The 24,762-nt window shown below is 43.3% G+C and overlaps 3 protein-coding genes across 4 annotated transcripts in view; all 3 read left to right on the forward strand.

Moving 5' to 3' along the window:
- LOC137491238 (uncharacterized) overlaps positions 1-24,762 on the forward strand; it is a 1,025,816-nt gene that overhangs the window by 685,349 nt on the left and 315,705 nt on the right. The gene's annotated exons all lie outside the window — the stretch shown is intronic.
- The window catches only part of LOC101886704 (uncharacterized), an 847,011-nt gene that overhangs the window by 685,349 nt on the left and 136,900 nt on the right, over positions 1-24,762 (forward strand). The window lies entirely within an intron of this gene.
- Positions 1-24,762, forward strand: part of LOC108184002 (uncharacterized) — a 43,630-nt gene that overhangs the window by 17,995 nt on the left and 873 nt on the right. For both annotated transcript variants that reach the window (XM_073947272.1, XM_068220244.2), the window contains 9 exons: positions 415-528; positions 2,398-2,511; positions 4,015-6,060; positions 7,072-7,245; positions 7,952-8,125; positions 8,239-8,412; positions 8,939-9,112; positions 23,413-23,586; positions 24,404-24,450. In XM_073947272.1, coding sequence (XP_073803373.1) covers positions 415-528; positions 2,398-2,511; positions 4,015-6,060; positions 7,072-7,245; positions 7,952-8,125; positions 8,239-8,412; positions 8,939-9,112; positions 23,413-23,586; positions 24,404-24,450 — 3,191 coding nt within the window. The remainder of the gene's footprint in view (positions 1-414; positions 529-2,397; positions 2,512-4,014; positions 6,061-7,071; positions 7,246-7,951; positions 8,126-8,238; positions 8,413-8,938; positions 9,113-23,412; positions 23,587-24,403; positions 24,451-24,762) is intronic.

The following is a 24,762-nucleotide window of genomic DNA, read 5'->3' on the forward strand; positions in this document are numbered from 1 at the left end:
CAAGGGCATGAGAGATAAAGTGCTTATGAAGTGCTTCGTCGGCCTCTGGTCGTTAACTGATGCAGAGCGGACGTTTGATGAACTGGAACAATAGAACACACGAACGAATGAACATGCGTATGTTTGGCTGACCATATATAGATGTTAGAATTAAAGGGGCCGACGTGTTGATCTTCGGCCGACATCGGCCCAGCATGTGTGTGCTGTCTGGGGATATTATATTTACTCTCTGTTAGTTGTGTTTTTAATCTGTCAAAATATTTAACACACAACGCCAGCAAGATTTTGTACAATCATCATGAAAAGTATCATAAAGTGCTGTTTAAACAATGTTTTAATGATGAAATGTTGAATAAATCTGCTGTGTTGACTCCAGTGTGTGCAGCTCTGAACTTTAATCTCCTCTGTTTTTAGCTCATGTAAGAGGAAGAGAGCAGAAGCAGAGCCCAGCTGTGTGTCTATGAAGAGTGACCGGTCCATGGATCGACCGCTATATTTTAAGAGTGAAAACACACGACCTGCTGTCAGGTAGATCATCTCTTTAATATCTACAACTGATGAGTATTTTTATAATAAATGAATCAGGTAATTAGTGTTGTGGATCTGTTGGGTTTCAGATGTTAGATGTTGTATCTGAGCTCTGCAGGATAGTGCTTGAAGATCTACGCTTTACACTTCAGGCCACAATTGATAGTATGACCAAACCAATCAGCGAATTATTACTAGATAGTGAGGTAGAAGGTGGGTTTAGGTCTTGGGTAGGGTTAGGGATCCACAATAAGATCATACTGTATGACTACTAATGTGCAGTTAATATGCTCACATTACACAGATAATAATAGTTAATAGTGTATTGGAGTTAACTGGTTTTTAGGTGAATTTGGCCGTCGCCATGGAGTGCCTGTAAGGACACAAAGACTTGAACCCCATTTAAAGCTCTTTAATGTCCATCACACTTGAATAGGTACAGTCTTTTACATGGGAGTGTGTGTGTGTGTGTGTGTGGTCTAAACAAAAGAAAGAAAATAAACATTAATAAGTAAATTTAGAAAATAAGGATAACAGTAACGAGTAGAAATGTTTATACACAACACTAAACTACAATATACATTTTATAACTGACATGCATGAGCAAAGCATATGAAGCAAGGCAGATAAACTTATATAAAAAGAATAATTCTCACCATTAACAGGCTTTTAACTTATAACAAAAAATATAACAAAAAGCATGGATCAACTAGGCGATGTATGTATTGTCATTTAAAGCAATTATATTTACATAAAAGATCGCAAATACTAGCCGCGGCTGTCCGCGATTCTGTACGAGCTCGCGGATAAATCAGTAATCTTAATACAATATTATAACTATTAAACAGTGGTAACAGGTATGTAAATGATGCATAAACACTTACTTTTTATCATTGACGCACACAAAACTGACTGGAATTTGGCGGAAAGCAAAGCATGTGACCTTTCTCTCTATCTGATCAGAATGAAACCAGTTAACAGTCTCAATGTACCGCAGTCCTATGCTGCGTTTTGATTGGTTGCCTGTGCTCGTGATCAGCGCATGATCAAGTACGAGCTCTATAAGAGTCTGCTTGTGATGTCACAGTATGCATGAGGAGAGAGCACAGCTCGTGTCCAGCTCTGGGCTCAGTCCACCGACCTCTTTTACAAATAGTATGAATTATGAGCTAAACTAAAGTGTTTCCGGTCTCTTGCCATAAAGGGCTTTTCCAGCAGACTTTCCCATGCTGTTTCTGTGCTGTACTGATCAGCCATTCCTCTGATCTGAGTCTGTTTTCACTGAAGCGCAGTCATCATCATGTTGTGTTGGCCTCATAGATGCTGCTGATCAACACATTTGGTTTCTAGAATTGATATTTCTCGAGTTCTGCTGCTCATTCAGTCATGATAGATGATGGTAAATGAACTTGTCTTGCTGTCCTCAAAGTCTGGACTGGAGCTCTGCAGACAAACCCCTAATGAGTGACCTTCTGAAGACTGAGTGATGAGGAGGAGGATAAGGGGAGCTGCTGGAGGCGGGAATAACAGTCAGCTGACACAGTGCAGTTTATACTGCTGCTTATATAGTCATGTGATGATGATTGACACGCCTGCATGATTAAGCTCCTCCCACACCTTCACTGTGGACTTCATTCAGTGATTTGATGATTAGTTTCAGCTCTAATCTGCTCTAATAGTGCTGCATTTCTGTTGGGTTTTCTCTACTAGAAATGAGCCTTGATCTGTGTTTGCTGATATTTTCCACATTCAGACAGTTTCTGTTCAAATATAAAGGAAATTAATTTAAGTGTTTTTGTAAATGAAGAATGATTAATATCAGGTTTGTGCAGTGTGTGCAGCACTCAACTTTAATCTTCTCTGTTTTAGCTCACGTAAGAGGAAGAGAGCAGAAGCAGAGCCCAGCTGTGTGTCTATGAAGAGTGACGAGTCTATGAACCCACCAATAACATTTAGGAGTAAAATCACACAACTTGCTATCAGGTAGATCATCTCTACACACACATGATTACACTGCAGCATTTATATGATCATGTGTTTCTAGAAGATCAAACATTTACAAGTATTACATTTACAGGATACTTCAAAACTGAAAGTCCACATACTCGCATCTGATCATTAGTGAAGTACTGAAGCTGTAATAAGAGACTAAAGTCTCAATACTCTAACTGTTAGAGTTAGTAGAGTGAGTTTACAGGCTTATACAATAGTCAGCAAAGTGTGGGAAAAGAAAGAGTTTTAGACACTGTTAATAAACAAGTTGTGTGAGACAAACACACCACATTTCACCTGATAATTATGGTCAAAAGAGATACTGATTTAAGATAAAGATGTATTCAGATTCTCTGATTATTATTATTTTAATAATGTGCAGCAAAATGACAACGCTGTTACTGAACTCTGAGAGCAAACACTTGTATGATCTGGAGATTATCATGTGAATCAAAAACTATATTTAGTCAGAAAATGAGCTGACAGAGGACAGAAGCAGAGCAAGCACAGTCATGGTGAAGCAGTGAAAGATTCAGACAGCAGAGATGGAGATGCAAAACATTTAACAACTATATGATCACAACAACCTTTAGAACTACAGACAGCACAATGCAACACCCAATTTAATACTATTTTCCTTTATTTAAATATTATTATTATTATATTTTTTGTTATTTGTATGCCGGTTCTGATGTAATCACTATTGAATGGGCATTATCAGCGGTTATCAGCTGATAGTTATGGTTCAGTAGGGATCTTCTGCACCTACTTGTAGGCTTAGTGGGCTGTTATCATCCATCCACATGGTTAATCAGCTTTACTAATAGAGTAGACTCAGATCTGTTTTTACATTACTGTGATGGTTGGGTTTAGGGGAGGGGGAGGGGTAGACGTTAATAAAACACAATTAATGAGGATTTTATAAATAATGTAAATAATTATCGTTACTTAAAGCCGTATGTGATCTATAGCTGATTAACCATGTGGATGGATGATAACAACCTACTAGTAGAGGCAGAAGGCCCCTACTGGCCCATATCTATCAGCTGATAACCACTGATTATGCCCAGTCAGTTGAGTTAAAACATTCGAACCGGCATACAAATAATAAATAAATAATAATAATAAAAATATTTAAATGAAAGAAAATAGTATTATAACTAACTTTAAAGTGCTCGGTGTTTGGTGTTTAAAGGAATTAGTGTGTGGTGTTTAAAGTTATCAGTGTGTGGTGTTTAAAGTGACCAGTGTGTGGTGTTTAAAGTGATCAGTGTGTGCTGTTTAAAGTGACCAGTGTGTGCTGTTTAAAGTGATCAGTGTGTGCTGTTTAAAGTGATCAGTGTGTGGTGTTTGATGTGATCAGAGTGTGGTGTTTAGTTAAATCTGATTAAATCTGTGTATTGTGTCTCAGCTGGTTTAGAGAAAACACACATGGCTTCACTAGAGGATCTTTACACTCGCTCTCATTGACTCTTTGTGTTGTTGTTCCTGCAGTGTGGATGGAGATGATCAGACTGGACACCTGCAGCAGGATTCACTCCAACCAGAACATGATGAACTTCACAGAGTCAAAGAGCAGCACAAAACCAGCATGAAGAACAAGTATGAGAGATTATTTGAGGGAATCAACCATGGAGAGACTCAAACCCTCCTGAACAGGATCTACACACAGCTATACATCATAGAAGGAGAGAGTGAAGGAGTGAATGAAGAACATGAGGTTTTACAGATGGAGAAAAGAGCCAGAACAAAACCCTCACAACACACTCCAGTCTACTGCAATGACATCTTTAAAGCCTCAGCTGGAGCAGGACATGAGGAGAAGATCAAGAAGGAGAAAGCCCAGATCAAGACTGTTCTCACTAAAGGCATTGCTGGAATCGGGAAAACCGTCTCTGTGCAGAAGTTCATTCTGGACTGGGCCGACGGAAAAGCCAATCAGGATGTAGATTTTATGTTTGTGCTTCCATTTCGAGAGCTGAACTTGATCAGAGATGATCAGTACAGTCTTCACAGACTTCTGCTGGTCTTTCATCCTGAACTTAAAGATCTGGAGCCCAAGATTTATGAGCAGTGTAGAGTTGTGTTCATCTTTGATGGTCTGGATGAAAGCAGAATCACACTCAACTTTTCAGATGAGGAGAAAGTTTGTGCTGTGACTGAATCTTCATCAGTGGCTGTGTTGATGCGGAGCCTCCTGAAAGGAGATAAGCTTCCCTCTGCTCTCATCTGGATCACCTCCAGACCAGCAGCAGCCCATCAGATCCCCTCCAGATACATCAACCGTCTGACAGAAATTCAGGGATTCACTGAGCCTCAGAGGGAGGAATATTTCAGGAAGAGAATCAGCGACGAGCATCAAGCCAGAAGAATCATCTCCCACATCAGAAAAGCAAGAAGCCTCCAGATCATGTGCCACATACCCATCTTCTGCTGGATCTCCTCCACTGTGCTTCAGAAGCTCCTGGAAGATGATGTTAGTGCAGAAATCCCTCAAACTCTGACTGAGATGTACATCCACTTCCTGCTGATTCAGATCAACATGAGGAAGCAGAAGTATGAAGAGAGAGATCCAGAGAAACTCCTGCAGTCCAACAGCGGAGTGATCCTCAAACTTGCTGAAGTGGCTTTCAGACAGCTGATGAAGGGCAATGTGATGTTCTATGAGGAGGACCTGATTGAGAGCGGCATAGACGTCACTGACGCCTCGGTGTATTCTGGGATCTGCACTGAGATCTTCAAGGAGGAATCTGTGATTCATCAGAGGAAAGTCTACAGCTTCATCCATCTCAGCTTTCAGGAGTTTCTGGCTGCTTTCTTCAAGTTTTACTGCCATTTAACAGAGAACAGAGAACCGCTGAGGATGATTTATGGCCATTTAACAGAGAACAGAGAACCGCTGGAGTATAATCCAAATAGATATAATCAATATCTACAGGACAGGTATGAGAACACAGAACCACTGGAGTTGATTCATGACGAAAAATATTCAGATGATGAAGATGAGTGGATGGATGGTTATAAATCTCAATATTCATATGATCTATATCACCAGTCCAGCTCTAAGAAGTCTCTGTATGATCTGCTCAGTTCAGCAGTAGATAAAGCTGTCAGGAGTAGTAATGGTCATCTGGATCTGTTCCTGCGGTTCCTGCTGGGCGTCTCACTGGAGTCCAATCAGAGACTCTTCCAGGATCTACTGACACGCACAGAGGAGAGCTCAGAGAGCATCAGGAGAATCACACAGTACATTAAAGACCAGATCAAGACAGATAACCGTCTCTCAGCTGAAAGATCTATCAATCTGTTCCGCTGTCTGCTGGAGGTGAAAGATCAGACTCTGGCCAGAGAGATTCAGGAGTTTGTGAAATCAGACAAACACTCAGAGGAGGAACTCTCTCCTGCTCACTGCTCAACAATCTCCTACATGATTGAGATGTCAGAGGAGCCACTGGATGTTCTAGACTCTAATAAATTTAACACATCAGATGAGGGAAGACGGAGACTGATACCAGCTGTGAGAAACTGCAGAAGAGCTGTGTGAGTATTCATTGATTGATCACAGAAGACACACATCAGTCTGCACTGAGTGCACACTGCACTGCACTCAGATCATTTTAGTGAATCACTGCCCTGCTTTAACAGAAAATCTGTAGCTGGCCATATCGTCCCCCTGTGAGATCGCTGATACACCATATTACTGCATGGGGACGCGGCGGCAGTGTTCTGTTTCCTTATTTGCTCATTTATTTCAGCATTTCTAAACGTATTTAACAAACTTTTCTTGACTTTTTACTCACACAAACAACATTTGTACTTATTTAATAATCTACTTCATTTGCTTTACAGTTTATCCTGGAAAATAACTCAAATCCCTGTAAATCCCTGTGCTCATCCAGCTGAAAAGGACATTTGTTGATGTGTATTTGCTCAAATCTAACACAGTGTTGCTCTTGGATAATTGTGTTTGTTTTCTGATCAGAGAAATAGTGTAATTTTAGACACAGTATTGCCGTCTTGCCGCAGACATGCCTCTAATATTACATTTACTGTAGACCTAAACACTAAACTTTACACTGAGCTCAGTAAAATGCTCTCTGATTAGTTATTAATAATCTGTTTAATAATTCAATAAAGTCATATGAATGGGGAATACAGGTTTAGTTTAATGTAGTTTCAATCAATCAATCAATAAATCAATAAAAATAATATATTTTCTTTTTATGAGGGTATGAGGGTGGTATGAGGGCTCGATGTCCACAGGTGGGGGTTGCAGCCCAACACCATGGTACAACACCATGAGGTAGCCTGACTGCCATTAGGTACTGAGATGACATCCTCAGACCCCTTGTGAGACCATATGCCGGTGTGTTTGGCATTTCATTCATTCAGATCTAGGATGTGTTATTTTAGTGTTCCCTTTATTGTTTGAGCAGTATATATATATAGTTTATTTCCAGTGTTGCTTTTATCACTGTAGACTGGACTCATGAACACTCAACACTGCTCATTTCTTACTGCTGATTTTGTTGCTCTTTGTCGTCTACAAAGGCTACAGAGCTGTATACTCACTGTTCAGTGCTGTGAGAGTTTGTCTTCAGCTCTACAATCCTCAAACTGTGTGCTGAGAGAGCTGGACCTGAGTATCAATGACCTGCAGGATTCAGGAGTGAAGCTTCTCTCTGATGGACTGAAGAGTCAACACTGTAAACTGGAGACACTGAGGTAAAATAAAAACATTTCCATCAAATAAATGCTGCCCCAAATGACTTTTACATTGTGAAATGTTGTAAAGTCTGATGAGGTAATGAGCATATGCTGTAATGTTCAGATGTTCAGCCCATCACTGAGTCTCTTTATTTACTGATGTTCATGTGTGTAAAGTTATATTCAGTCAGTTTTATATTAATTTCAGGAATATTATTGACTAATATAAACATGTTCATGTGATTTATTTACAATACAGTTATTACAGTCATATTTTCTGTCTGTTTATATTATATGAGAGACTTGCTTTGTTTAACAAATTTGTGGATCTGAATGGATTTGCATTGTAAACATTAAATAACAGTTATAAAGTTTTATTTATTTTATATAATATGGTTTTTTGTTATGATTGTTACTCTTTTAAATCATTCTGCTTAAATCTGCAGATTTTTTTTTTCTTTACAAAATTCTGCTCAGAAATAGCAAAATTAATCTGTCTGGCTCTACTCATTTTGGTCCAGAGATCTTCTCTTTAAAAAAGTTTATGTTATAATAAAATACAAATGTTTGATCTTCCTCCATGTGACCATTAAAGCAACTCTGAATATTTAGAGTTAGAGTCTTTTCCTTTTCCTATGAGGAGAAATCACTCCTCTTGGGACATCAATAATTACATGCACACTCAGACACAATAATACAGTGTCTTTTACTGTCCTCTACACAGGCTACAGGGCTGTAATCTCACTGCTGAGTCCTGTGAGAGTTTGTCTTCAGCTCTACAATCCTCAAACTGTGTGCTGAGAGAGCTGGACCTGAGTAACAATGACCTGCAGGATTCAGGAGTGAAGCTTCTCTCTGATGGACTGAAGACTGTAAACTGTAAACTGGTGAAACTGAGGTCTGAGTTTAAACATATGATTGATGGATGGATTAATTATAATTATGTATTGCATTAAACAACTTACTTAAAATTACACTGTAATTTTGATTATTATTATTTATTTTTCTCAGACTGGCCATGTGTAATCTCACTGTTCAGTGCTATGAGAGTTTGTCTTCAGCTCTACAATCCTCAAACTGTGTGCTGAGAGAGCTGGACCTGAGTAACAATGACCTGCAGGATTCAGGAGTGAAACTTCTCTCTGATGGACTGAAGAGTCAACACTGTAAACTGAACACACTGAGGTAAATGATTCTCCACTCAACAACATTAAAAAGTGTTTTGATTGAGATGGAAATGTCCAGATATATTTAAGAGCATTAGTGGAGAAACTGCAAAATGCTGCTCTTCAAATGAAAGTTTTTTCTTAAACGGTTCAGGAAATCAGTGTATTTTAATGATTATTTTAATCAATTACCTCTAAATCTTTATTTATATTTTATATTTTTAATGATTATATTTATAGTTTATCTGTAAATTGGTTTATTGGAGCAGGTTTGACAGGCTCTGATCATTTGCATTTTGCAGGTTTATAAATATATAAAGTCTCGTGGTCCTCTTATCTGAACTCAAATTTAGCAGTTTTCTCACATTTCAAAGTATTCAAGAACAAATTAGTTGGCATTTAATATTCAGTTTTATTAAATAGCAATAGTCAGTCATTCTAACTGATACAAGTTTTTGTCATATTATTAATGTCATAGTTTGTTTTTACATCAGATGAATGACTAAAATCACACTGTTAATGTAATCTGTGTTCTTCTTTTTCAGACTGGCCATGTGTAATCTCACTGTTCAGTGCTGTGAGAGTTTGTCTTCAGCTCTACAATCCTCAAACTGTGTGCTGAGAGAGCTGGACCTGAGTTACAATGACCTGCAGGATTCAGGAGTGAAGCTTCTCTCTGATGGACTGAAGAGTCAACACTGTAAACTGGAGACACTGAGGTAAATGATTCTCCACTCAACAGATACAGTTTCATATTGGGTTACAGAATGTGGAGCCTCTTTCAGTGGATTGGCAGAAGAAAAAACAAAACATTTACAGGGATTTGATTTCAATCATATCTATACTAATGTATGTTTATCTATAAAAATATATTTAAAATAATTACTATATATAGTATATTGCAAAATGTTGCATGTTCAAAGCTTTTCTTTTTCCAATATACTCAAATGTGACTTATAGTTAAAAGAATCAGTTTATTTAAAAAAAAAAAAAAAAAAAACATTTTAATAAAATTAATTATTCACATTTTATTTTTGGGTCATGAATATTTATGTTTCTCACCTGACAGAATAAACAGAGTGCCCCGCAGGGTCTTAAAAGCATTGAAAAACTCTTAAATTTGATAATCTTAAATTAAGACCTTAAAAGCCTTGAATTTCATATATCAAGTCTTAGATTTGTTACGAAGGTCTTAATTTTTTAATTTATTTTTGCCTTTCCCATGATTAAACATCATACTGTAACAAAGTTAACTGTTACTAATGTAGGCTAATTAAAAAATTAATGCAGCGTAACTTTGAGTGCATCTCGCGCTCCATGTCATAGCAGAAAGTGCGTCGCCATAGCTTACTTTGGCAAGCAAGAGTATTTACAGCGCTCCAACTACTTAAAAACTACTTAAAGACTGTGCTCAATTTCACTGCATGTGTCTTCTGGACAGTCTTTCATTGACACTTACAGCAGAAGCTCCTATTTCACTGCGATTGAGAGAATAAAACTAAACTATTTCTCTCTTTTCCACTGTGGCCCGTTTGACCTGCTGGCATGACTTTTCCTCTCCTCTCGGCTGTTACAGTGATTCTTCTGGATAGAGGTCGCTCTGGTTACTAAAGTAACCCTCATTCACAGAGGAGGGGAACAGAAATGCTATTAGTGGATTTATTTATTAATCCACGAATGGGGATTTCGTTTCAGAAAGCTAATCGTCTGAAAGAGTATATAACGGGCCAATGAAATGCCAATAAATTGGCAGCGTAAGCTTGCGCACGTGTGCCTTATTGCCAATTAGCTTCACATATAAGGACTGGGAAAGCAAGGAAACGCCATCCTTTTAAGCTGAAGAGACTGACACTTACAGCCAAGGAACAATCATTATAGCGATGCTATAAAGCATTTCTGTTCCCCTCCTCGTGGAACGAGGGTTACTTTAGTAACCAGAGCGTTCCCCTTCGGATGGGGAACTTCAATGCTATTAGTGGATTTATTTATTAATCCACGAATGGGGAAATGTCTGGAAAACGCCATAATGACTGCACCTTACCTTCGCTTCCGATGAGAGGATAGCCAGGCATAGCGTGAGCACTCCTGCATCAAAGAGAGGCGTGGTCCTCCAACGTGATCCCTGGCCCTTATCCCACTTCAAAAGAAGTTTTACGGATTTAGATATATTTTTTGGGAGTCGCAAGATAATAGATAATTTAGATAATTCTAGGAAAATATGACAGTACATTGGGAAAGCGTGCATTCCTGATAGGGAGGACGCTGCGGAGGCCATCTGCTACCCAATGGGGAGATATGATGGCAAAAATATATGGACTAGCCCTGAAAAGGGGGAGTACGCATAAAATAAGATGGTTAGCAGAGAGGGAAGACACGGGTCCGCCCATGAGGGGGGACTGCACCATGGCTGAATAAGCATATGGGATCGCCAAGTGGGGATCACGCATAGCGTGCACCTATACCCAAAACGTGTGCTGACCAGTGGGCCAGCAAGTAACTCCTCCGTTTAGTCAGTGCTGGGGGCCTCGGAGGAATCTGCAGTGCTCACCTGACGGGGAATTTTACTGACAGATAAAAAAGCGCACGTATCTCCGTGTTAGGGAGAATGGCACAGCAAGCGTGTTTCCACACCCTTCCGAGTTTTAATTGAGTTTCCTCAATTACCAAGGGTTACCTAATACCCTTGAGGAAACTGGCTCCACTCGCAGATTGTAAAACCTTACAAATGTATTAGGTGTCGCCCAGCCCACAGCTCTACAGATGTCTGTTAGATAGGCGCCGCGTGCACACGCCCAAGAGGATGCGATGCTCCAAGTGGAGTGCGCATGCACTCTCGGGGGACACTGCTCGCCCTGGCTCTGATAAGCGAGGGAGATGGCATCCACTATCCAGTGGGCCAACCTCTGTTTTGATACGGCACTTCCCTGCTGCCGACCGCCATAACAGACAAAGAGCTGCTCAGATGATCTAAAGCCCTGAGTGCGGTCCAGATAAATATGCAAAGTGCGAACTGGACAAAGTAAGAAAAGGGCTGGGTCTGCCTCCTCCGGGGGCAGCGCTTGCAGGCTCACTACCTGGTCTGTAAATGGTGTGGTAGGAACCTTGGACACATATCCCGGGCGGGGTCTCAGGATAACGTGAGAGTAATCTGGCCCGAATTCCAGGCACAAGTCACTGACTGAAAATGCATCCAACCCTCTTAATAGATGCCAACGCGACCAGCAGAGCTGTCTTCAGGGACTGAAATCCTAAAGATACTGAGTCAAGTGGCTCAAAGGGATCTGTACGCAGGCTCGTGAGAACGAGGGCGAAATCCCAAGAGGCCATGAGAGAAGGCAGGGTGGATTAATTCGCCTAGCGCCTCTGAGGAACCGGATGATAAGGTTATGCCTTCCCACGGTGCTGCCAGCCACCGCCTCATGATGAGCGGAGATGGCAGCCACGTAAACCTTGAGTGTGGAGGGCGACAGCCTGCTCTCCAGCTTCTCCTGAAGGAAAGAAAACACTATGCTGATCTAGCAATTTTGGGGGTCTTCTCTGCGAGAGACGCACCATTTAGTGAATAGACTCCACTTCAGGGCATAGGCGCGCCTCGTGGAGGGGGCTCTAGCTTGAGTGATGGTATTAACCACCGCGATCGGTAGGTTCTTCCTCGCGTCTAAGGACCACACGTGGAAGTTCCAAAGATCGGGGCGAGGGTGCCAGATGGTGCCCTGTCCCTAAGAGAGTAGGTCCTCTCTCTAAGGGATCTGCCAGGGGAGGGCCGTCGCAAGGAGGGAGAGTCCTGACATCCAGGTCCGGTTGGGCCAGACGGACGCAACCAGCAAAACCTGTTCCTCGTCCTCCCTGACCTTGCACAGTAACTGCGCGAGCAGGCTCACTGGGGGAAACGCATATTTGCGCATGCCCCGAGGCCAGCTGTGGGCCAGTGCATCCGTGCCGAGAGAGCCCTCAGTCAGGGAAAAAAACAACTGGCAATGAGCGATCTCGGGAGAAGCAAACAGATCGATCTGGGCTTCCCTGAGTTGCGCCCATATCAGCTGAACAGTTTCGAGGTGGACTCTCCATTTTCCGGGACGTAAAAGCTGCCGTGAGAGCGCATCGGCTGCACGGTTGAGCTTGCCTGAAATGTGAATGGCGCAGCGATTTCAGCTGCAAATGACTCCAGAGAAGCTGAGACATGCGGCGAGAGTGAATACCCCCCATGCGGTTGTTATACGCCACCGCCGCCGTGCTGTCTGTCCTGACCACCACGTGTTGCTGCTCCAGCACCGGAAAAAAGCGGTAGAGAGCGAGGAACACTGCCAACAGCTCCAGGCGATTGATATGCCAATGCAACTGGGTTCCTTTCCACAGGGCCGCAGCTGCATGCCTGGAGCACACAGCCCCCCAGCCCGTGCTGGAAGCATCTGTTGAGACAACAACATGACTGGACGCCTGTCCTAGAGGCACTCTGGCCTGTAGGAACGAGGGGTCGTTCCAAGGGCTGAGGGCACAGCGACACAGCGCAGTAACAGTGCCATGCGCGTCTGGGGACTCGATCGTGAAGCCAGTGCTGAAGTGGTCTCATATGGAGTAATCCGAGCGGCGTGACAGTGGCTGCGGATGCCATATGCTCCAGGAGCCTCTGAAATAATTTTAGTGGGACCTCTATTTTGCTGTCTGAGAGCTCTCAGACAGTTCAGCATCAGCTGAGCGCGCTCTCCTGAGAGGCGCGCTGTCATGGTGACCGAGTCCAGCTCCAACCCGAGAAAAGAGATCCTCTGCACGGGGGCGAGTTTGCTCTTTTCTCGGTTGACCTGAAGCCCCAACAGGTGGAGGTGCCGGAGCACCTTGTCTCTGTCCATAATCAATTGCTCCCGAGAGTGGGCTAAAATCAACCAGTCTTCGAGATAATTGAGTATGCGGATGCCCACGAGCCGAAGGGGCGCTAAGGCACCCTCCGTGAGCTTGGTGAAGACCTGCGTAGACAGAGAGTCCGAAGGGGAGGACTTTGTATTGCCACGCTCGACCTTCGAATGCAAACCGCAGAAACTGATGGTGGCGAGGACATGGAAATATACGTCCTTCAGGTGTATTGCTGCAAACCAAACCTGAGGACGAACGCACCGGAGGATGCGCCTCTGCTTGAGCATTCTGAACGGCAGCTTGTGCAGACAGCGGTTCAAAACGCGCAGATCTAGGATTGGCCGTGACCCACCGCTCTTTTTGGGTACGATGAAGTACAGGCTGTAAAACCTGCTCTCCATCTCGGCTGGAGGGACCGGCTCGATTGCATCCTTCACCAGGAGGACAGCAATCTCCTCTCGCAAGACAGGGGCGGACAGGGGGGTGACCCTGGTGAAATACAAACCCGTGAACTTTGGGGGCCGTTTTGCGAACTGAATCGCATAACCGAGTCTGATTGTGCGTAGGAGCCACCGCGAAGGGCTGGCCCACGCTAACCAGGCAGGCAGAGCTCTCGCTAATGGACTCATTGCTACAATCGCTGACGTAACAGCAGTAGGGCAGGGCAGAGTGGGTGTGCTGATCCGGGAAGCGCGAGGGTCCCGCGGAAGAGCTGGAGGCGAGAGATTCGCTATCACTCCGCACCCAAACTCCGGAGAGGGGGCTCGAGGGGTGGGAGAAAGGAGACCGTCCTCCCAGTGCTCGTGAGCCACAGGCAAAGCACACAGAGCATCTCGGACTGGCAGGGTTCATGCTGTCACATCTGAGGAAGCGGAAAAGTGCTCTTTCATTGATGTTTTGTGGCACTGAAAAGTACCGTCGGAATTGGGGCCCCGCCCTCCAGCAGGGAAAGAGCAAATTTCCTCTTCTCTAGATGACCTGTCTCAGGGATCCTACGCAGTCCGTTTACCGCACTTAACGGCGCCCTGGGCAGGGGGGGCTGTCTGCGTCCGAGGTGCTCGACATGCCCGCTTCGGCGGAGGTGGAGCAGCACTCGTAGAAGGACGCCCTCGGTGAGGAGCAGCAGATGTGGATGGTTCGGCGGGCAGAGCGGGCTTATGGTCCCGCCGATAGATGACAGTGCCCATCGCATCTAACTGCTCTCTTATCGCCTTGAACTCCTGGGTGAATTTACTGACGAAGTAGCCGAACAGGCCAGCCTGGGATATGGGGGAGTCAAGAAAGCAAACTTTGTCGACTTTTCGCATGTCAGCCAGGTTTAGCCAGAGGTGGCGCACCTGGACCACTAATGTGGACATCGTCCTCCCAACCGCACATGCAGCGGACTTAGTGGTCCGAAGAGCATAGTCGGTTGCGGTGCGAAACTCGTGTAACAAGCCTGGGTTGGACCCACCCTCGTGCAGCTCGGCTAGCACCTGCGCTTGGTAGCGCTGGTAGGTGGCTATCGCATGCAAGGCGGAAGCAGCCTGGCCCGCAGCTTTGTAAGCTCTAGCTCCGAGGGAGGCAGATAACCTACAGGCTTTTGACGAGAGACGAGGCGGACCCCGCCAAAAAGGGGCGCCACGCGGACAAAGATTGATCGCAATGGCGCGCTTGACTGGTGGAAACACTTCCTACCCTCTGGCCGCTCCGCCGTCAAGAGTGGTGAGGGCGGAAGAACACGCAGCACAGGCAGAGAAAGGTGCCCTCCAAAACTGTGTGAGCCTACTGTGCACCTCCGGGAAGAAGGGGACGAGAGGCTTCGAAGGCTTTGCCCTCTGGTTCTCTATGCAGCACCCATCTAGTCGGTCGGGCCGTGGAGCTAGGGCATAGCAGCGCGGGAAAGCACGGCTAACATGTCCGTTTCAGGATCTGTCTTGACAGCGCTCACCTGCCCGGAGTGGGCGAGCGGGTTTGGATCATCATCGGACAATGAAAGCCCACCCTCCGATCCCGTGTTGGACGTCTAGTCTCCGGTGTCATTGAGTGTCAAGGGCTACCATCTGGTTAGACGGATTGCTTCCCCCGCCCGAAGCTTGGATGGAGCGCTCGGAGCAGCGGGATGTCCGCGGGCTTGTGTATCTCTCACTGAAACCCTCAGATCTGCCCGAGTGCCCGCTGCAGTGCAGGGGACAGCTGTGGTGGTTCGCCCTTTCACAAGGGCTAGCCGCGATCTCAGGACGAGAACGCTGTGCGCGTCTGTGCTGCCGCTTCGTACCTGGACTGTTTGTATGTCTGTTGCACGACTCATCGCCATTCAATCTGGCTGTTCTGCTCATTTCAGTTGTCTGGATCATCTCATTTTGCACTACTGCTATTTTTGAACTGATCTGATCTGAACTGATCTGATACCAATCAAACCTGTTGTCTGGAAGTTTCCACCGGGCCACTGTGTGTCCTCTGCTCTGCTGATGTCTTCACCTCGCTCTGCTACGCTGTGTGCGTCTTTGCTGCTGTCTCATATTTGGATTGTATTGCTGCATGTCTCCTCGTCATCCAGTTTGGCTGTTTGGATTATTCGATTTTTGCACAGTTGCTGCTTTTGAAACAAACCGGACTGTTAGTTTCAAACTTTCCTGTCTGTGAGATTGCCGCCGGGCTGCTGCGAGCCCTCTCCCCCGGCGTCTTCACCACGTTTGGCTCTTCTGATGGGTGAGTGATCGCTCTCTCAGTTGGTTGTGCTGGTCGTTTACTGCTTGCTATTTGGAGTATTGACTTCCATCTAGTTTGCCGTTTTGGTGTAGTGGCGTCTTTGGGTCTGGCTAACGTAGTTTTTGCCTGTGTTCGGCTCTCACTCGCTCTAACATGTCCTTTGCAAAAGTTATTTATTTTTTCTCTCTTTCTCTTTTTTGCCTTTTTTTGCACCTATTCTCCGTAATGGATATCGGCTATTTACCATCGCAGTTAAAGGCATTAAACTGCCACCCGCGTCTTGATTCCATGACGTATGAATACTGCCGTAGTCTAGGGATTCTCCGGCGCCCACGATATGTTCATCGCTCACGGCGTTCGCTCAGGAGTACTTTTTTTTCTCAGCCTGAAGCCATTCCATGCATCTGGACTAATCACAGACCGATCACATCCAGACTGTTGCCTGCTGACCATACCATTCACCGATCACTAATTTATCCCACTCTCAACCAGCATCATACCGTTAAACTAAACTCCTTACTTCGTCACTTTGCGCTTTTGAACTGTCGGTCAATATCGGACAAAGCCACTTATCTTAATGAAATCATAACTGACAATAAGCTTGACATTTTTTTCCTTACTGAAACCTGGCAAGCCCCGGCTGACTTTCTTCAGTTAAATCTTCTTGCTCCCAATGGCTACAAATATCTCGCCCGTCCCAGACTACATGGCAGAGGGGGTGGTCTGGCTGTCATTTATCGGCATGATATTCGGCTTAAGCAACTGGACTTTCACAACACCAATTCATTTGAATATATGGTTCTCAAAGCTGACTGCCTCACAATTATTCTACTCTACCGTCCTCCAAAAGCCTTGTCCATCTTTTTCTCTGAACTCAGTGAACTGCTAACCCTGGCTTGCTCATTGTCATCTTCTATCCTCCTGCTCGGGGACTTCAATATTCATGATGATACTGCCTACTCTAATACTACTCAGTTACTGTCTGTTTTTGAATGTTTCAATTTAACTCAACATGTCTGCTTTCCAACTCATACCCGCGGTCACACCCTTGATTTAATTTGTACATCCAAGGGGGATATCACTTCCATTTCTGCTTCTGACACTGGTATTTCTGATCACAAACTTATTGACTTCAGCCTTAATCTTCCTTTGCGCTCTAATTGCCCGAAGACTACTATTACTTACCGAAATTTGAAAGATATTGACACTATGTCATTTTCCACTTCTATTGTTTCTTCCAACCTCTCTGATGTCATTAATATCTCTTCCCCATCTATGATACTGTCTAACTATCACTCTACTATTTCTGAAGTCCTGCAGCAGCACGCTCCTATTAAGACCAGATATGTCCCCGCCACTCACTCTTCTCCCTGGTTCACTCCTGAGCTCCGTACTCTCAAGGCCACTGGTAGACAGCTTGAACGTCTCTATAGGAGAACCGGTCTTACTGTTCATTATTTGGCCTTTCAAGATCATCTTAAATCATATAAATCTGCTCTCACCTTAGCTCGCTCTAAATTCATCTCTACTACAATTAATAAATCAAGCAATAGGCCAAAATCACTATTTAATACAATAAATAAGCTTACTAGCCCCCCACCTCAGAGGGCCTTAGCTTCAACTGAGTTTTGCTGTTCCTATTTGGATTATCTGCTCGATAAGACTAATGCGGTCCACCAGTGCGTTCCTACTGATACTGAGCTCAGCCATGCATCATGTCTCTCCAGTCAGTCTCTGTCCTGCTTTTCACTGACGACCCCTGATTCTGTCTCTAAGCTAATATTGAAATCCAGCTCATCATCATGTCACCTTGATCCTGCTCCTACCTCCCTCCTGAAACTCTGCCACTCTGTTATCTCCCCTGTCATCTCTCACTTTATCAATTCATCTCTCACTCAGGCATCATTTCCTCTGCCACTCAAAACTGCTGCCGTCACACCTGTGCTTAAGAAACCCAACCTCGACCCCTCGATTCTATCTAATTATCGTCCTATTTCCAATCTACCTTTCATTTCTAAATTACTGGAAAGCACTGTTGCTACTCAACTCCAGTCTTTTCTAGTTGATAATAATCTCCTGGACCCTTTTCAATCTGGTTTTCGCCCACTCCATAGTACTGAAACTGCACTTGTAAAGGTAGTGAATGATCTATTGCTGTCTGGGGATTCTGGCTCCTTGTCTATATTACTTTTACTCGACCTCAGTTCTGCCTTTGATACAGTCTCCCATGATTTACTTATCTCACGTCTCTCTAATCTGGGTGTTTCTGGAACTGCTCTTTCTTGGTTCTCGTCATATCTCTCAGATAGACAATTATTCATCTCTATTAAGGATTTTCAGTCACCTACTGTCCCCCTGAAGCGAGGTGTTCCCCAGGGTTCTGTTCTTGGCCCACTATTGTTCTCAGTATACCTAATCCCACTTGGTCTGATTCTACAACATCACGGTCTTAACTATCATCTTTATGCTGATGATATTCAACTTTACTCTGTATGTACTCCAACTGCATCCGCCCAAATTGAAAACATCTCTGCTTGTGTGAATGATATTAATGATTGGCTCACCTCAAATTCACTAAAACTTAATATGGACAAAACTGAAATAATTTTTATTGGCACCCCAGCACTCACCAGCAATATTCCCACCAGTTATTCCTGTGAGATTGCTGGCTTGCACATTAAAACATCTACTTCTGTAAAAAATTTAGGTGTAATCTTTGACTCCACACTCTCTTTTCAGTCACACATTAAATCTGTCACTAAATCTGCATTCTTTCACTTACGTCGCATTTCACAACTGCGTCCCTTCATCAGTAGCAAGGATGCTGAGACTGTCATCCATGCATTTGTCTCCTCACGCATTGACTACTGTAATGCTCTTTTCATTGGCCTGCCTGCCAGCCTCATCTCCAGATTACAGTATATTCAAAACTCTGCAGCTAGAATACTTACTCATACCAAACGGTCGGCTCACATAACCCCAATCTTGTATGATCTTCATTGGCTCCCGGTTGCATACTGGATTAAATTCAAAATTCTCCTCCTTGCATTTAGATCCTTAAATAACCTTGCACCTTCCTATCTCTGCAACATGCTTGTCCCCTACACCCCAACTCGCTCCTTACGGTCTGCTGACTCTGGCCTTCTTGCTGTCCCTCGGTACCGCCTCTCTTCTATGGGGGGCAGATCATTTAGTGCTATTGCACCAAAACTCTGGAACTCTCTACACTCACTTCGCTCTGCTAATAATATCTCTGATTTCAAATCCTTACTTAAGACTCACTTATTTTCTGAATGCTTTGCATCTGATCTACCAAACTGACCACTTAATCTGATCCACCACTATCCTGCTCATATGTCTCTTAGGTTTCGTTTGTGTTATTCATGTTTGTTATATTTGACCTCATGTATGTTTGTTTATCTTTTTGTTGCATTCCTTGTAAAGTGTCCTTGAGCTCTGGAAAGGCGCTATATAAATAAAAATTATTATTATTATTATTATTATTATCAATTGCGCATGAGACATGGCATCGCAATGACGACATAAACTGTCCGCGAGCACCGCATTAACATGTTGGACCCCCAAACATGCAACGCAGTGATTGTGCCCATCATCCGGAGAAAGGAAACCACCGCATCCAGAAACGCATAGTCGGAGCGCCATCCTGAAAAGGATGTGCTGCACGACTGTGTTGCTCTTTTAGGAAATTAGCAACTATACGCTCTGGAGGAACGGATCCAGAGAACACCAGGCAAGGGAGAATCCCAGCTCTACCATCTGCCACCGCGTGTACCCACTCTGGACTGGGAGACCACTCTCGTTCGCTCAAATCGCTGGATTACAGCAGGAGGAGCCCTCATCGACTCTCTCAGAAGGCTGTAAAAGTCTCTGAAGCGAAAAGGATGGCGTTTCCTTGCTTTCACTGTGCTTATATGCAGAGATAATTGGCAATAAGGCACGCATGCGCAAGCTTACGCTGCCAATTAATTGGCAGTTAATTGGCCCGTTATATATTTTTTCAGACGATTGGCTTTCTGAAACGAAATCCCCATTTGTGGATTAATAAATAAATCCACTAATAGCATTGAAGTTCCCCATCCGAAGGGGAACTGCATTCCTGCGGTTGTACCACAGGACCCGACCAAATTTCTTGTGGTGCGGGAAGGCTATAACATGTGTGTGTGTGTGTGTGTGTGTGTGTGTGTGAATGAGAGAGAGCGTGAAGCCGCCTTTCCACTGCACATGACATTGGGACATGACTGTTTGATTACGCTGCCTTGTGGCATTTGCACAGAATTTTCTGTTCTGACCTGCACCATGCGAGAGAAGCTGTTCTGGCAGTGTCCAGAGTGTAAAAGCAAGAGCCTTTATTCTCTGTGCATTCACCATGGTTGAATAAGTGAATGAATACTAGAAAGTCATAGACCACTAACAGTATTGGTGGGAATGTGGAGACAACACAAACCATATATATTTTTATTACTTTATTACTTGCATTTATGAATAGAAATGTTTTATTGTTTATGTAGTTTTCTGATAAAAAAAAAAAATAACCAAATAAACTAGTATTTCTCATCTCGCGCACACGGACCTGCTTGGACAACACTGGAATACAGCACATCCTGTTGGCCAGCCACATACGGTCTAGTCGTAGGAGTTCAAATATTTCAACAGATCTGCAGCTCAAATTGGATCAGAATTTTCCGCATACGGAGATGATTGGAACTCCATGCAGCTCCCGCACTACTCTCCATCAAAAATGAATGACTTCCGGTCTTGTGTGTGTGTGTGTGTGTTTATACAGACAGCCCCCCTCCCCCCAAATAGAAAACTGTGTATACACCGTGATGCACAGAGATATCAAATTGAACCGAAACGATAGCATGATAATCGTACCCGAACCATGAGACCAGTGTAGGTTTACACCTCTATTTTCTACATTAAAAGCATTGCCACCACAGCCAAGGAACATCCAATCTTACTGTGGCTCAACATCAACTCTACGGCAAACGCGTTGAGAAAAAGCCACAAGCAGAAGTTGACAGGACTTGAGAGTCTGGGCGAAACAATTGCAGCCAAGGCAGCAGAGCTTTGAAGCCTATAGTGTTCAACACAAAGTTCAAAATTATTTGTTTATTAAAAATCAAATGTGTGTTACGCTGTTGTGCATGTATTAAAAATAACTGACCATTTAAATAAAAGTTTTACTCAATTCAAGTAGTCACTTATTTTCTAGGGTTCAAAATGTATACAGATTTGACAGTTTTCCCTCATACTTCTGTCAGAATGGGTACGAAGTTGGCATTGAATTTCATTTAAAAATGGTATTAAAAAGGTCTTAAAAAGCCTTGAAATTAATTTGGAGGATCCCTGGGGTACCCAAAGGCCCCTAATGCTCTATCAGTGTGAATGTGACTGTCAGGCTGGTGAAAGAGACAAAAATAGCGGGTTTGTGTTTGTTTACAACTACAAATGAGGTCAACATGCAATAGCCAATCAGCTTTCTTTTATTGACTCAATGCGCATGGCCACGGGAAGTGTCACTACACTCAGTGGCATCTGTATGTCAGATGTCGTGTCACTTCATGTTAAAACTGCTGCTGGGAGGTTCGCTGTGGGTGCGAGACACATGATTTCGGCTGGTGGAGTACAGCGTTATTTCACTGACAAATGTTGTGAGTGCAGTTTTTTAAGTCGGGAGCTCATTCGTGTAATAAAAGAGAGTGAATCTCTTTGCTCACACGCCGGTGTCCTTTGTTCTGCACAAAACTGCTAGCGAGCCCTCAAAACACGGCTGTTCACGTGCGAATGATCTGCTGTCGCTCCGTCGGACGATGCAGACTCACAATTTTTGTGTCTTGTGTTTCCCCCTTCTATCGTGCTTTTGCTCTTCATAGATGCTTTAGCATAGTGTAGTATTAAGAATAGTGAACGAATAAAATGAAATACAGTGTAGTTTTACTTCAGTAAAGTGTGGTGAATTGTAGTATAATATACCCTATATTGTAAAACAAACTGGGTAATTTGTTTATATTACACTTGTTGTGTTACCATAGCAACTATAGTATTACAACAACAGATTAATTGAAGTACTTTACTGTACTTTACAAAACACTGTACAGCAGACACCAGTTCACTTTACTTTAGTTGCCATGATGAAATAGGATTGATAGTGAGATTAATTTGAAGAGTAAATAGTACAGTAGGCTATAAAATCTTATCAAGTTTACCCCTATTTTCTATCACAGTTAAATTTCTACTTGCACCTTTTGGATGTTTAATAAATGTTTTTAAAATAAAACTATTCTCTGTGTGTTTTTAAGTGTTTGAAACTGGAAATATCTCATCATATGATATACAGCCAAAAATGTTGTGGTTTATTAGAGTAAAAATGTAATATGCAAGTCTATTTCAGGATTTTGGTTATTGGTAATAATTAGTGTAGTAATATAAATCATATCAAAAAGCACAAAAGGAAGAGGGAGCAGAGTACTGAGAGCGTGCAAGAAAGTTTGCGTGTGAGCAGTGCATTTCAGAGTGAGAAAATTTGCGTGCGAGCAGCGTTTTGTCCACAAAAAGAGGAAATCGGTGTAGGAGCAAGGAGATTCGCTCGCTCATATTGCATGAATGCGCTCTTGACTTATAATAGTTCGCTCACAAGATTTGTCAGCGAAATAAAGCCATAGCAGAGTTAATGGAATTTTTGAGACTCGGGTAAACAGGTGGTGCGGCGCCACATATGATTTGAGTTGAATATGAAACTGTTTGAAGAGATTCTGTCTGAAACTGGTACGTCTGTACCGACATCTTTATGATCCATCCATGCGTGATTATAGGGAGAACCAGATGACAAATCATTTTTGGATAGAAATAGCAACAGCAGTGGGAAAGGACGAAAGTTTTTGTAAAAGTTTGAAAAAAACTGAGGGATAAATTTGTAAAAACAAACAAAAAAAGATCCCCAAAAACGTCTTAGTGACATTATTGTTTCTCTTTTTATTTGTCCGATTTTACTGTCTGTTTCTCTTGACTGCCCCCCTGTCATTTAAAAAGAATATCTCAATAGCTAATGCGTCAAGTATAAAAGCCTCGTCCGTTTCATGAGGTGTGCGATGCGGCGCCAGGCAAAAGTATAAATCAGCATTAAGATGTTTGTTTGTTTTTTTTTGCATTTTCTCTTGCAGGTTTTTTGATATTGTGATATAGGTCTTAAATTTATTACTTAATGCTCTTGAAAAGGTCTTAAAAAGTCTAAAATTTTACATTACAATATCTGCAGAAACCTTGTATATTAAGATGCTACATTATTTGTGTGAGTGCGTTTGCTGATGCGAGGGCTCGATCAATAAGGAGAGCTAATCAGGATGTGTGTGTTCATCACTGCTGTTGACATGAGCAGAAATAGCAGTCAGCATCTTCACAACACAAAGAGATGTGTGATTGTCCAACTGTGTGATGTGGACTATTGCTGTGTTTGTAGATTGTCTGGCTGTATGGTGACTGAAGAAGGCTGTGGTTTTCTGTCTTCAGCTCTGACTTCAAACCCCTCACACCTGAGAGAGCTGGATCTGAGCTACAATCATCCAGGAGATTCAGGAGTCAAGCTGCTCTCTGAACAACTGGAGGATCCAAACTACACACTGGACAAACTCAAGTAAGTGAAGCAGCACTGGCCTTGTGCTTTTACACTGAATGGCTTTAAAAAGACACTTTTGTGATCAGCTTCAGTTTTCTGTGAGGGTTATGGGGTGAGGACAGACAGAAGATACAGCTTGTAGAGTATTCCAGTCATGTCTATGAAGAGCAAATCATTGAGTGTGAAATGAATCTCCTCTGTAAATGTTGGAGTGTATTGGCTCAGTTACAGTGACATTAAGCGGGACACAATGTACAGTTTCAGCATTTGAGCTGAGCAGAGAAACTTCTTCCTCCATTTCTGCTGAAGAATCCTACAATATCAGGTCAGGAATAGGGTTGGGGATTGAAGATGGATTCAGATTCTGGAATCAGACACTTGGATTAATGTTCAGACTCTTGTTCTAAAATCAACATCTGGATTCCTCTTCTCTGTGCACACATGTGTATTTTTCACTTGCTAATCTGTCAGGAACTTGGGCGCTGGCGAGCAGCTTTAATAATCTGAACATAGTTTAGAGATGGACTGCAACATGTGCTCAAAGGCTGCATGTGCTGAAGAACGATGGCAAAGCTAAGTGTGATCACTGTAATAAATGAATGTTGCAGCAGGGTGTCTCCATCAACATGAGCAGTATCTGCGCTCGCTTCACCAACAGCAGAGGAAAAGAACGCACTGTGTTACATTCATTGTGCATCCCGGCTCAACCAACAAGTGTTGTGTGTTTTAGCTCAAGAGTTTGGAGCGTGTAGCTGAGCAGCTCAGTGCTAGCTTTAGCTTATTAGCTGAGGGGGAAACTAAACAGCTCATTCTCTCCATCTGTGTGTGTTAACAGTCTGGATCATGGAGGACACATGAGGATTACAGCAGGACCACGCAAGTGTAGGACTACACACATACACACACACTCACTCACACACTCACACACACACATGCACATACACACACACTCTTTCTCTCTCTCACACACATACACACTCTCTCTTTCTGTCTCTCACACACACACACACTCTTTCTCTCTCTCACACACACATACACACTCTCTCTTTCTGTCTCTCACACACACACACACTCTTTCTCTCTCACACACACACACACAAACACACACTCTCTCACACTCACACACACACACTCTCTCTCTCTCCCACACACACACACACACACACAGCTGTGGTTATAAATGTGTGTGTTCTT

Source organism: Danio rerio, chromosome 4 (genome assembly GCF_049306965.1).
Source record: "Danio rerio strain Tuebingen ecotype United States chromosome 4, GRCz12tu, whole genome shotgun sequence".
Taxonomy (NCBI): Eukaryota; Metazoa; Chordata; class Actinopteri; order Cypriniformes; family Danionidae; genus Danio; species Danio rerio.